The sequence below is a fragment of the Mobula birostris genome, chromosome 9 (genome assembly GCF_030028105.1).
Source record: "Mobula birostris isolate sMobBir1 chromosome 9, sMobBir1.hap1, whole genome shotgun sequence".
NCBI classification, from domain to species: Eukaryota; Metazoa; Chordata; class Chondrichthyes; order Myliobatiformes; family Myliobatidae; genus Mobula; species Mobula birostris.
Genome location: NC_092378.1, coordinates 35,761,117 through 35,775,769, shown reverse-complemented (window position 1 = coordinate 35,775,769; position 14,653 = coordinate 35,761,117). Strand labels below are relative to the sequence as shown.

Genomic DNA, 14,653 nt, shown 5'->3' with positions numbered 1-14,653 from the left:
CATTTGGCCCTTCGAGCCTGCACCGCCATTTATTATGATCATGGCTGATCATCCAACTCAGAACCCCACCCCAGCCTTCCCTCCATACCCCCTGATCCCCGTAGCCACAAGGGCCATATCTAACTCCCTCTTAAATATAGCCAGTGAACTGGCCTGAACTGTTTCCTGTGGCAGAGAATTCCACAGGTTTAGCTACAAGGCCTAATATTGCTCGCAATATTTCAAATGCAACCTGACCAGGTCCTTAAAGCCTCTTTAGTATATCCTTGCTTTTATATTGTAATCGTCTTGAAATGAATACTTGCATTGTATTTTCTTTCTTTACTCCAACTCAGCCCTCAGTAACCTTATCGGAATACTGAACTAGGACTCTCAAGTCCCTTTGTCCTCCAATTTCTGAATTCTCTCCGCATTTAGAAAATTGTTTACACATTGATTCTTCCTACCAAAGGACATAACCCACACTTTCCTACATTGTGTCTACTCTGCGTCTGCTGCTACTTCGCCCACTTCAAGTTCTTCTACAGACTTCCTGCCTCTGCAACATTACCTGTCCCTCCAGCTATCTAGATATTATCTGCAAACTTGGCCACAATGCCATCAGTTCCTCCTTCTGTCTTATTAATGGAAAACTATAAATTATGGTCCCAACACTGACCCTTGCAGAACTCCAATAGTCACTGCAAACCACCCTGGAAAGTGGCCCTATATCCCCACTCTCTGCCAGTCAACCAATTTTCTATCCATGCTAATACTTCTAACTCAAGGGACTCCTATTTAGCAGTTCACGTGTGGCAACTTGTCAAAGGCCTTTTGCATTTGCAGTCTTAATTTTTGATTTCAGTGAGATGTATATCTTTTTTATTTTTTGTTTAAAAAAAAAATAATTTCAATTTGATTAATTTTTAATGTCTCTGTCTTTGACTATCGGTGCTGCCAGGTGGCCTGAGAAACAGTGTTCTCACTGCACCCCCAGTGGCACAAACTATTCAAACTGAAATTTGGTTGTTTCTGGGAAAGCAAAATGGGTCTGTTACTGAGATCACTCCTTAGTATTAACGATCAGAGAGGCACAGAGAGAATCTGTGATTACGGACAAGTACCTTTATTGTCTAAACTAACAAGCATGTGGATTCATACTGTATGCACACCCACCAAGTTTTCCTGACTCTCCTGAATAGTTAAAGAATAGAAAAGCTGGTACTTGTGCAAAGGAGTTTACGTTGGCCAGGTGTTCCTTGTAGTTTTGATTCACTCACCACGTGTTCTATGTAGGGTCACTGACACTTGTATCTGTGATGGTTAATCTTCAAAGTTGTTGCTATTTTGCCTTCGAAGCCTCCGCTTTTATGTTCATTCCTTATCAGTTCAAATGTTGCATTTCAGTGTCATTGGCTATGAGTCATCTGACTAACCTATAACATTTTATTGGATCTGGTCCAGGCCAACATCCTTTTATTGCCCTGATTCTGTAGATGACAACTGATAATTTTATGGCTATTTGTTCTAAATAGGCTAGCAAACTAGAAACTAGTTTGAATCACTCAAGGTAGACACAAACCCTCACCATTCATAAGCCTGCATGTTATATCTTACTAAAGAACATCTCACAAATAACTTCTAATTTGGAAATTATCCCTAGTCCAGCAGATTACCTGGAGCATCGTTGTCTATTTTTAAAACACATATTTAGCCAAGCAACTCCGGTTCACAAAATGGAGGGTGCAGAGCTTTTCACAAAGTAACAGCTTCCATTCCTTCAGTCTCATGGCAAGAACAAAGACAATTGGTCTGTCTGCTTCCACTGTCCTTGATTCATTCGAATTCACTGATTTGTGGACTGTGGTTATTTCTGGTTAACAGGACTAATGCAAATAGCCTTCCTCGTACATCCCAGGTGACCATGACCCAGGAAGATGAAGTCAGCATGATTCCAATGCATCTTCCAAAACATACATTTAAAACTTGTGTGACTTCTTTCCAAAACTATTATCTAGTATAATGCATGCTTAACTCAGCTGTATCATTTTTCTTTTACAGGGAATTAGTGATGAGCCAATTCACCTCCGAATCTTCTCACCACATGTTGTTAACCTTACTCTTGTTGACCTTCCTGGAATAACAAAAGTTAGTACATCAATATGTCTGAAAAAATGTTGTTGTTGTTTAGAGCGTTTGGTATTTTTGTTCATATTTAAAAGATATTTATCAGATACATTATATGACAGATATAATAATCACTAAGTATCAGCAGTATCATAACCTTGATACTACCATAACAGTCTCCTTCTATCTTATTCTGAAAGCACTTGATACATGGAATTGGTGTAGAATAGTACAATAATCCTAAGACCTTGTTTATGGACTAAAAACTAGTTTATAATTGAGCCTGGAATTTAAATAATTAATCTTCTGTGTCTAGTGTGTTTTTGATCAACCCTTTTAGAAAAAGAAATCTGTTGTCCAGTGAAATATGATTTCAGATTAAGAGCTATGTGGTTGTTTCAAACAACCTAGAGGTTTAGCATTCCACTAAGAATAAAATTAGATGTATTATTTGGCAAAGAATCAGGCATGATGAAGACACAGTCACCGAAGTGACCTATAAAGTCATATTCACACTATCTTGTGCCAACAATGGGGGAACTGACCCACATACAAGTTAACCAATATCATCTCTTTTCAGCATTTGGCCCAGATTTGTCTGTGGCCATCCCTGTCCTACCCACAGGATTCACCCTTTGGGTAGTGACATGTTGATGTACAGTTGCAAGAAAAAGTTTGTGAACCCTTTTGAATTACCTGGTTTTCTGCATTAATTACTCAAAAAAAAAAGTGTTTTGATCTTCATCTAAGTCACAATAATAGACAAACAGAGCCTAAGCTAATAACACACAGACAATTGTACTTTTCATGTCTTTATTGAACACATTTTTTAATCATTCACAGTACAGACTGGAAAAAGTATGTGAACCCTTGTATTTAATAACTGGTAGAGCCTCCTTTAGCAGCAATAACCACCAGTAGACATTTCCTGTAGCTGCTAATCAGACTTGAACAACAGTTGAGGAGGAATTTTCAACCATTCCTCCATACAAAACTTTCAGTTCATCAACATGTCTGGGATACCTTGCATGAACAGCCCTCTTCAGCTCACGCCACAGCATTTCAATTGAATTGAGGTCTGGACTTTGACATGGCCATTCCAAACCACAAATTTCTTTTTAAACCATTCTGTTGTTGATTTACACTTGTGTTTTGGATCATTGTTTCGTTGCATCATCCGATTTCTGTTAAGCTTCAGGTGACGGACCACTACCCTGACATTCTCCTGTAAAATGTTTTGATACAATTTTGAATTCATTGTTCCCTCAATGATTGCAAGCTGTCAGGCCCTGAGGCAGCAAAGCATCCCCAAACCATGATGCTCCTTCCACGATGCTTCACATTTGTGATGAGGTTTTGGTGTTGGTTGTGCAATGCCCTTTTATCTTCCAAACATAGCAGTGTGCATTTCTGCCAAAAAGTTCAACTTTTGTCTCCTCTGTCCACAGAACATTGTTTTGGAAGTGTTGTGGAACACCCAGGTGGTCTTTTGCAAAACTTGAATGTGCAGCAATGTTCTTTTTATTGGAGAGCAGGGTTTTTCTCTGTGGTGTCCTTCCTTTCTTGTTCAGTGTTTTTCTTGTAGTGGATGCATGAACAGAGAATTTAGTAAGTTCTAGAGATGTCTGCAGTTCTTTTTCTGTTATCCTTGGGTTCTTTTTCACCTCCTTCAATATTGCACTTTGTGCTCTTGGTGTGATCTTTGCAGAATGCCCACTTCTAGGGAGAGTAGAAACAGTACTGAACTTACTCCATTTGTAGACAATTTTTCTTACTATGGCCTGAACACTCAGGTCCTTAGAAATGCTTTTGTAGCTTTTTCCAGCTTCATGCACCTCTACAATTCTTCAAATGTCCTCAGTTGTTTTGATCGAGGCATGGTGCACATAAGCAGATCTTTCTTGAGAAGAATATGCTGTGTCAATAACCAGACTTTGTGCCCTTTTTATAGGGCAGGGGACCACTACAGCCCACACCTCTAATCTCAGCTCATTGACTGGACCACTTGACTCTAAATAGCTTTTGTAGAAGGCATTCACATATTCTTTTGAATCTAGACTGTAATTGTTTAAATGGTGTACTCAGTATTGACAAGGAGAAGTACAATTGTTTGTGTGTTATTAGTTTAGACTGATTGCGTTTGTCTAATATTGTGACTTAGATAAAGGTCAGACATCATGTTACTCATTAATTTTGAATAATTAATGCAGAAAACCAGGTTATTTGCAAAGGGTTTACAAACTTTTTCTTGCAACTTGTATTTGGAAGGCAGTGGAACAGGGTGCCTCAGAAGTAGATCCTGCAATGTCTCAAGGCATTATTCAAGCATGAGGAAGGGAACCTTGTGCTGATTACAGTCTTATCACTTTTCTGCTGTAGATAAGTAGACATCAATATTGAACACCAATGGAGAAGATGCCAGGAACATGCTGTATATGGGCAACCGGTGTCAGTAATAAAAATATCTTCAAAGTACAGTTATTGTCTTAACTGGCCCAGACATGAAGTACATAGCTGAATGATGGGACCTGTGCAAATGATGAGAAAGCTAATAGTGAGATGAGCATTTCTATCCTTCTGTCCACACCCATTTTGATACTAGTGATACCCTTGTGGTAATATAGTCATATTTGCACACGGAGAATATTCTGTGTTGCCAGTGCCAAATGTAAGAGATTCAGAACCGGTCTGGGAGCTCAAAAATTTGGGTTCTTACTGGATCACCTAGCTTCAGATTTCATTACAACTTTGGTAAAATCACAAACAGTTCAGATAGATCCCAAGGATAAGATTAGTTTGTGAGTGGTCTTTGGTGGTGGTGGTGGGGGAGAAAGAGTAGCAACATTTTTTTAAAAAAATTGAATTTGATGGACATTGGGTGAAAATTTATTTTACTTAATGTTACTGACTTAACTCGGTCTATAACAGCAGTGTTCCAGACCTTGTCATCTTAAATGAACCAGTTTGTGTTTGTATCCAAAAAGCTTGAGCAGTACTTTTATAAGGACTGAAAACAGATAAATATTGACCCAATACATGCAATAGGTAATTGAAAGTTTAAAAAAAAAACTATGCTGAGAATCTGAAATAAAAGCTGAATTTGGGAAGTGCCCAACAGAATCTGTGGTGAGAGAAAGTTAATGTTTTGAATCATTTATCTTTCATCCAACAAGGAAAAGTTAGATATCAGACATATTTAAGTTATAGAGAAAGGGGGAGGGTTGATAGAATGATTACTTGGATCTGATCCCAAGATTGAATAATGTATGTAACGCGATAATGCTGGCTGAGAGAGAGCAGAGGCTTGTTAGCCACAGTCCTGCCGAAGGGTCTTGGCCCGAAACGTCAACTGTACTTTTTTTCCATAGATGCTGCCTACCCTGCTGAGTTCCTCCAGCATCTTGTGCATATTGCTTGGATTTCCAGCATCTGCAGATTTTCTCATGTTTGTGGAAAATATAAGTCAAGCTAGAACTGTAAGATTCAACATTCAATCAATTTGAAATAAAACACAGGTTGGGCATGCCGGTGGAGATAGGAAAAGCAATTAATGTTATGGGTTGACAGCTTTTATTCTGAACTTGGAAGTTTTCATATAAACCAAAACGGTGGCTAGTTATTTGCAGTTTTTAAAATCAGTGTTGAAACCTGAAGGCTGAATTCTGCCTACCTGGAAGATGAGATGCTGTTAATATCTGTACTCAACAAGTCAGGAAAGCATCTGATGAAATGTTCTTGACCTGAAAGACGGACTCTCCTTCACCATTGTCTTTTAGGTCCATAACATTTAATCAGATGCAAGATCATTTCCTGACTCATTTGGTACAGATATAAACAGCAGGTGTCTTACCCGATGAATATTTTGTGCATCTTTTGTTTTTACACTATTTTTAGGTGCCCGTGGGTGATCAGCCTCGAGATATTGAACTGCAGATAAAAGATCTCATACTACGGTACATCAGCAACCCAAACTCGATTATTTTATCTGTTACTGCTGCCAATACTGACATGGCAACATCAGAATCACTTAAAATTGCCAGAGAAGCTGATCCAGAAGGTAAGGTGGTGAAAAAGGTTGCATTATTGCGAGATTTATACATCACCACTTGCACCATCTAAGTTTAAATCTGTAGCTTCATTGTCAGTCATTCCTAGGTTTCCATTTATAGGCCAATACTAACAAACGATTGAATTTGGATGAGGCAACAAGGGGTATTGAAGCAGGTCTTGGCCCAAGACCACTTTCGTTAGTATTGGTAAGCAGCTTGAAGGGCAAAGCCATGTTCTTGTTTCATCATGTCTGATGATGTTTCTCTCAAGAATGTTCCAGGAAGCATAGCGCAGGTTTCATAATCCATGTTATTAGATATGAGGGGGCAACCTGGGAGAATGGGGGAAGAAACTGAATTTTTAAAATTTTTATTTACTTTTAGAAGTCTTCTATATTGTCGTCTTTTTGACTTGATTGTTTTAAGTAACACATTTCAACAGGTAGCTGTGTATCTGTTCAACAGGGCGACGGACACTTGCTGTTATCACAAAATTAGATCTTATGGATGCTGGCACTGATGCTATGGATGTGCTTATGGGAAGAGTTATCCCAGTCAAGCTGGGTATCATTGGGATTGTCAACAGGTACGTAGCAATGTTGGTTTAGAAAGGAACGGTTGTGGGCTGTCCTTTTTTTGTGTGAAGTATTGCAGTGTGTGCAGAATAGGTACCCCTTCGTTGCGGTCAGGTAAAGGAATTTGGCCCAGTCACGATGAAGGAATAGCCATATAATTTCAGGTACATAGAAAAGGACTTGCCTTTGACAGTCCTATATCGTGTTTTTTAGCCTTCTAGTTGGTAAATTGGATAAAAGGTGTGTATTTTGAAAATGGCATACACTGTAGGCATGGCAAAGTAATGGTTCAGAATGTTTGATAGGATGTCAGATGAGCAGTCATTTGTCTGCTTGGTATCAGTTTATTGAACTACTCAGCTGCAGACAAAGCTAGGTTTGGAATACAATTCTTGGTGCTGTAGTTGGGATACTTGGCTTTTTCCTGATATCGGATGGAATGAAACAGATTGGCTGAATACTGATTCATACATATCCAGGAGTGATGGCAGAGATCTAGATGTAATCTGGTGATCAAACCTTAGTTAAGTTGTTACTCAGCTAATATATTGGATCCCTTACCCAGTTAAGTCTGATTTAAAAGTCTTCCACATTCTTGCATGTTTAGAATCACATATAGTCCAAACAGATTGAAGAACTTGACCTCTTATTCACCAATCATTATTGTTTTGTGTGTTGATGGAAGGTTAATTTAAAGTATAGCAGTCTAGGGGAAGAGAGGGGAGTAGGCTAAGTGTGAGAGATGGTGTGGCATATAGGATTCTGATATACCACGCTGTGATGAGATTCAGCATCATGCCTGCATCCTCGAGACCACTGAGTCCTCATCTTAGTTGTGTCTCTACACCTTCACAGGGAGGGAACAACAAAGGGAGAATGATCCTGGGCCACTTCATTGTGACTGCTTAAATTGGCCAAAGCCGGGGAGAGGGTTATCTATACATTCTCTCAGCTGGAAAGGTATTTTCTTTACACCATCCCGTTCTTTTTTTTTCATCTTCCCTTCCATTGCTTTGCTGGTTGCATTTTCTTTATTCCTTTTGTGTACCTTCCCACATTCTTGCAAATTTGTTATAATCAGGAACTGAAAAACAATAGTAAATTCAAAACCTGTGACTTAGTGGTAGTGAAACCTGCTTTATGACTAAATCCCTGAGATTCGTTACAGGGGTTTTAACAGGAATTAGGATTGACAGAATTGAAAGGTACATCTCATCTATTAGTGTCTAGGAATGATTAATATACTTTGCTTTTCACAGATCTTGGGTTACAAGTAGAATTTTTCTTTTGGTGCACTATTTGCTCTAATTAAAGGATATCTGTGTATCCTTCAGGAGTCAACTGGATATCAACAATAAGAAATCTGTGGCAGATGCTTTAAAGGATGAATATGCATTTCTACAAAAGAAATATCCCTCACTTGCTAACAGAAATGGAACCAAATATCTAGCTAAAACTTTGAACAGGTAATATGTTGTTAGACTGACAGAACTAAGAAAAGAGCACAGAATGTAAAGTCAATGCCAAAGCTTCCATCCATGTACTGAGCAGCCAAGAGTGCCTTCAAAGCCCTGTCTGATATCTGTTAAAGCTGGCTGAGTAAAGATGTCCTATCATTCACCTTGGTGCACACAAGTGTTTGTAATAGGGCTTTATTTTGTGCACCTTCATTCTGCATTTTTTTTTCCGCAAAGTTAATCTGCTTTTGTTGGAAGAAGTTGTTTTCTGTTCGCATTCACAGACTATTTACAGAGAACTAACATGCATGGTAAATGGTTTATTATGTCCTATACTTTGCCCAATTACCAACTTTTTGCCTAGTGTAGTGTTTTCAATAAGTACTGTTAATTATTCATCATTTTAAGAGAGATATGTGCAGCTGCATTTTTTTCATCTCTTCCCACAACTTCAGATTGCTTTTGCAGGCCAATGTTTGGCCAATTCTCCAAAAAATGTCAGCCCCATGTATACATCAGGTTTTCTTGAAAGACTTGTATTTGCCTATGACACCTAAACTGCACTTCTAAGGATGATGCATTGAGGTGTTTTAGCTGCAAAGTCAATTACAATCACATTAGGTGTTTGGTGAATGAGGTAAACTAGATGTTATTTGTCTGGTTTGTAACATTGTCTAACTCTATTTTCTCTCAATTTCTTTTCCAGAGGAATTATTAATTTTTGTTTCTCTTTTAGATTGCTAATGCATCATATCAGAGATTGCTTGCCAGAGCTGAAAACTAGGATAAACGTATTGGCAGCTCAGTATCAGTCTTTACTGAACAGTTATGGTGAACCAGTCGAGGACAAAAGTGCCACTCTTTTGCAGCTTATTACCAAGTTTGCAGCTGAGTATTGCCAGACAATTGAGGGAACAGCAAAATACATTGAAACTTCAGAACTGTAAGCAGGCTGCTATTTTGTTATCTTGAATATCCACTATAAATGGTAGTGCCTTCTGAGTTATCTTCCACTCTGCTCATTAACATCAACACTTCAAAGTATTTTACATCCTTTTTATCATTTTAGTGATTGATGGAATTGTGTTGGCTAGTAAGGATGACATTTGCTATCCTGTATTTTGGCCCAGTTCCAATGAAGGAATGTTGATCTAGTTCCAGGTTATGGGAGTATGGCTGCAGTGTTCTGGTAGGTGTTAAGCTTCTTGAGTTTTTAAGAATAGAATTCATACGGGGAACTGGAGAGGATTCCAGTACTTCTGGCATGTCTTGTCGAGCAGTGGGGAGTCAGAAAGTAGTCATTTACCACTGAATACTCAGCCTCTGAACTGCTCTTGTAGCCATAGTATGTGCATGCAAGGTCCAGTAATACTTCATGTTATCGGAGTTTTAAAGAAAAGGTAGAAGTGACAACTGACCTAAGACACCCAGATACTTGTGCTGGAAGTTCAAAAGGTGGTAGAAAAAAGGAGGCCTCATGCCAGTTAATTTAATATCTGTCATGGGGAAATTATTGGAGCCGTTATTACAGATGTCAGAATAGGGCACTTTGGATAAGGTCACCATAGCTTTGTGTGAAAGAACTCGTGTTCAATCAAGTAATAGCCTTTTTCTGAAGAGATAACATGCATCAAATAAAGAGGAACCAGTGGATGTACTGGATACTTGGCTGCCACAGTATCACTTCCACTTTCCACTTCACCAGTTGTGTAGCAACACACACAGAATGCTGGTGGAACGCAGCAGGCCAGGCAGCATCTATAAGAAGAAGTAAAGTCAACGTTTTGGGCGGAGACCCTTTGTGAGTCTTGACAAAGGTTCTCGGCCAGAAACGTTGACTGTGCTTCTTCCTATAGATGCTGCCTGGCTTGCTGCATTCCACCGGCATTTTGTGTGTGTTGCTTGAATTTCCAGCATCTGCAGATTTTCTCGTAGTTGTGTAGCATTGTAGTTTTCGATACTGAGCCCTTGCATTGCAGAGGAATGTGAAATTGATTCTTCCTAACAGTTCAAACAAACACTGCAGTCTCCAAATTCTTTTTTCACTCCTCTGAGCAAGAGGGTGAACTTTTTTTTTTTTTTAAAACAGTATGTTCTTTATAAAATAGAAGGTGAAAAGTACCAGATCATTTGGAAGGCTGAGAGGTTGATGGACAGTACATACAGGGAAGTAGTTACACCCAAGATGTAGGACACAGGTAACTGGGTGACCATCAAGAGGGGGATGGGGATAGGCAACCAGTGCAGAATATCTCTGTGGCTGTTCCCCTCACAAAACGGTATATTGCTTTGAATACTGTTGGGAGGGATGATCTAGCAGAGAAAAGCCACAGCAGTTAGGTCCCTGGCACTGAGTTTGGCTTTATGACTCAGTGGAATTGGGGAGGAGAGGGGAGCTGTAGTGATAGGGGATTCATTAGTTAGGGGATCAGAACGAGATTCTCGGATGGTACATTGCCTCCTGGGTGCCAGGGTCAGGGACATCTTAGATCAAGTCCACAACATTCTTGAATGGGAGGATCAACAGCCAGAGTTCTTGGTCCATGTCCGTACCAATGACAAGGGTAGGAGAGGTGATGCGGTCTTGCAAAATGAGTTCAGGGAGTTGAATGCTAAGTTAAAGGACAGGACCTCCAGAGAAAGTGACCTCAGGATGGCTACTCATGCCACTTCGTAGTGAGGCCAGAAATAGAAAGATCATGTAGTTTAACATGTGGCTCAGGAGATGGTGCAGGGAGGAGGACTTCAGATTTTTGGATCATTGGGCTTTCTTCCAGGGAAGGTGGGACCTGTACAAAAAAGGCATTTTCCACCTGAACTGAGGGGGAGGGGTGCTGATGTCCTGGTGGGAAGGTTTGCTAATGTTGCATGGAGGTGGAAATGGGGTTTAAAGTAGAGTTGCAGAGTATGGGGACCAGGGGACCAGAGCACCAGAACAGGTAGAGGAATGGTTGTGGAGAAAGGTGGTGTTGAGCCTATGTACAAAGTCTGGAGTCAAAAGGTTGAACATGGTAGGACCAGTGTTCTGAGCTGTGTATATTTCAATGCAAGGAGTATTGTGGGAAAGGTGGATGAGCTTAGGGCATGGATCAGCAAGTGGCATTATGACATTGTAGCCATCAATGAGACTTGGTTGCCAGAGTGGCAAGACTGGCAGCTCATTGTTCCAGGTTTCCATTGTTTTAGTTGTGATAGGGAGGGATTAAGGTGGGAAGGGTGGCATTATTAGTTAGGTAAAATGTTAATGTTCAGACTGGACAGATTGGAGAGCTTGTCTAGTGAGACTTTATGGGTAGGGTTGAGGAATAAGAAAGATATGGGAGCATTAACGGTATTATGTTAGACCGCCCAACAGCCCATAGAATTTAAAGGAGCAGATTTGTAGAGAGATCGCAGACTGTATCAAGAAACATAAGTTTGTGATAGGAGTTGATTTCTTTTTTAACTTTCCACATATTGACTGGGACTCCCATATGGTAAAAAGGCTAGATGGGAAAGAATTTGTCAAATGTGTTCAAGAAGGCTTCCTTAATCAGTACCTAGAAGTCCCAGCTCGAGAGTGTGATACTAGATCTCCTATTAGGGAATGAGATAGGACAGCGGTGTGGGGAAACACTTTGAATCTAGCGATCATAATGCGATTAGTTTCAAGGTAATTATGGAAAAGAATGAGTCTGGTACTCGGGTTGAGATTCTAAATTGAAGAAAGCCTAAATTTGATGGTATCAGAAGGGCCTGGCAAATGTGCTTTTTTTTTCTGGCAAAGATGTGCTTGGTAAGTGGGAGGCTTCAAAAGTGAAATTTTGTGAGTACAAAGCTTGTATGTGCCTGTCAGAATAAAAGGTAAAGACGACAGGTTTAGGGCACCTCAATTTTCAAGAGATATTGAGGCCCTGGTTGAGAAAAAGGAAGTACGTAGCACGTTGGAACAAATGAAGTACTTGAAATGAAATCAGGAGGGCTAAAAGAAGGAGTGAGGTTGCTCTAGCAGACAAGCTGAAGGAGAATCCTAAGAGCTTCTACAGATATATTAAAGAGCAAAAGGATAGCAAAGGACAAAATTGGTCCTCTGGAAGGTCAGAGTGGTAAGCTATGCCTGGAGCTGAGAGATGGGGAAGATCTTAAATGGACTTTTTACATCTTTATTTACTCGGGAGATGGGCTCAATCTGTAGATGTGAGGCAATGCAGCAGTGAGAACATAGGCATTTGCTTTGCAGGAGAAGTAAGAGTAGTAGTAGTAGATGGTTGCCTCTCTGACTAGAGGCCTGTAACCAGTGCTGTGCCGCAGGGATCAGTGCTGGGTCTGTTTGTTGTTTGTCATCTATATCAATGATCTGAACGGTAATGTGGTAAACTGGATTAGCAAATTTGCAGATGACACCAAGACTGGGGGTGTAGTCTTCCTTGCTGTCTACTATCACACCTTGCAGGATCTGGACCAGCTGGAAAAATGGGCTGAAAAATGGCAAATGGAATTCAATGCAGACACTCGTGAGGTGTTGCACTTTGGGAGGACCATTCAATGCAGATTTTTGCATCTGAGTGGTAGAGCACAGAAGAGTGCGGAAGTACAGAGGGATCCGGAAATACAGATTCATAATTCCTTGAAAGTGGTCTTACAGCCCCATCTACCTGTAAAGAAAGCTTTTGGCATATTGGTCTTCATAAATCAATGTATTGAGTACAGAAGTTGAGATATTTTGTTGAAGTTGTATAAGATATTGGTGAGGATTAATTTGAAATATGTGCAGTTTTGGTCACCTACCTTTAGGAAAGATGTAAATCAGACTGAAAGAATGCAGAGAAAATTTAGAAGGATGTTGCCGGGACTTGAGGACCTGAGTTAGAGGGAAAGTTTGAATAGGCTGTGCTGTTCTATGACTCTATATACAGGAATGCAGCATTAGGTTTACAGTCATGATGTTGTAGAATGATGGAGCTAAAGGAAACAAATGGCCAATTTCAACTTCTGGTTTTGATATACAGAAAGAAATTTGTAAGAAATTGATAGTGTAATTTCTTACAGTAGTTCAGCAGTGAGGAAGCTGCAAAAGATGCAGCAAAAAAGGGTAACCTACTTGAGACACTCTCAGTAAAATCTTACTGTTTGCCTCATGATTTAGACTTGCATATACAGACCACCATTTTCAAGTTATCAGATGCACAAAGCTCAGAAGTGTGATGATGGTAATAGAGTTCTCGGAGATGCTGAGAGGCTAGTGGAATTAGTTTATTGATTAACAGATGAAATTTATTTCTCTGGAATAAGTAAGGATGGTAACCCTAAGGGAACTGTTCTAAAATATGTTTAGTGGGAGAACTAATTAGGAGCAAGAAGACTGTGGGTGAATGGCTAAGGATTTCCAGAGCAAAGGCAGTTTTACTACTCGGTGTAAAAGAGAGGCAAGACTGCTCAGGCACGTGATGTCAGCCAGTAGAGCGAGAAAAGTTTATAAAGAAGACAGCCATATCCAGCGGGCAGTGGAGTGAGAGGCAGCAGAGTGATAGGGCTTTGGCTCAGTGGGCTTAGGTGGTAACAAGGCGAGGTAGGTTCACCTGTGTTAATTGCAGAAAGGAAGTAGTATGTGTGTGAGGCCAGTTTTCTGTGCTCGGTGTCAGATGTGGGAGGTCCTGGAGTTTCCCAGCCTCCCGGACGGCCATATCTGCACCCGGTGTGTCGAGCTGCAGCTCCTAAGGGACCACATTAGGGAACTGGAGATGCGGCTCAATGACCTTCGTCTGGTCAGGGAGAGCGAGGAGGTGAAAGAAAGGAGTTATAGGCAAGTGGTCACACGGGCCATGGGAGACAGACAAGTGTGTCACAGTCAGGAGAGGGAAGGGGAAGAGTCGAGTACTAGAGAGTATCCCTGTGGCTGTACCCCTTGACGATAAGTACTCCTGTTTGAGTACTGTTGGGGGGGGACACAGCCTAGCTGGGAGAGCAACAATGGCCATGCCCCTGGCACAGAGTCTGGCCCTATGGCTCAGAAGGGTAGGGAAAGGAAGAGGATGGCAGTAGTGATAGGGGACTCTATAGTTAGGGGTCAGACAGGTGATTCTGTGGACGCAGGAAAGAAACTCGGATGGTAGTTTGCCTCCCAGGTGCCAGGGTTCGGGATGTTTTGGATCGCGTCCAAGATATCCTGCAGTGGGAGGGAGAACAGCCAGTGGTCACGGTACATATTGGTGTCAACGACATGGGTAGGAAAAGGGAAGAGGTCCTGAAAACAGACTACAGGGAGTTAGGAAGGAAGTTGAGAAGCAGGACCGCAAAGGTAGTAATCTCGGGATTACTGCCTGTGCCACGCGACAGTGAGTATAGGACTAGGATGAGGTGGAGGATAAGTGCGTGGCTGAGGGATTGGAGCAGGGCGCAGGAATTCAGATTTCTGGATTATTGGGACCTCTTTTGGGGCAGGTGTGACTTATACAAAAAGGACCGGTTGCACCTGAATCCCAGGGGG

The 14,653-nt window shown here is 40.8% G+C and overlaps 1 protein-coding gene across 5 annotated transcripts in view; it reads left to right on the top strand.

The window, feature by feature from the left end:
* The window catches only part of dnm1l (dynamin 1-like), a 60,894-nt gene that overhangs the window by 20,129 nt on the left and 26,112 nt on the right, over positions 1 to 14,653 (top strand). For all 5 annotated transcript variants that reach the window (XM_072267809.1, XM_072267808.1, XM_072267806.1 and 2 more), the window contains 5 exons: positions 2,041 to 2,127; positions 6,001 to 6,163; positions 6,621 to 6,741; positions 8,065 to 8,196; positions 8,924 to 9,130. In XM_072267809.1, coding sequence (XP_072123910.1) covers positions 2,041 to 2,127; positions 6,001 to 6,163; positions 6,621 to 6,741; positions 8,065 to 8,196; positions 8,924 to 9,130 — 710 coding nt within the window. The remainder of the gene's footprint in view (positions 1 to 2,040; positions 2,128 to 6,000; positions 6,164 to 6,620; positions 6,742 to 8,064; positions 8,197 to 8,923; positions 9,131 to 14,653) is intronic.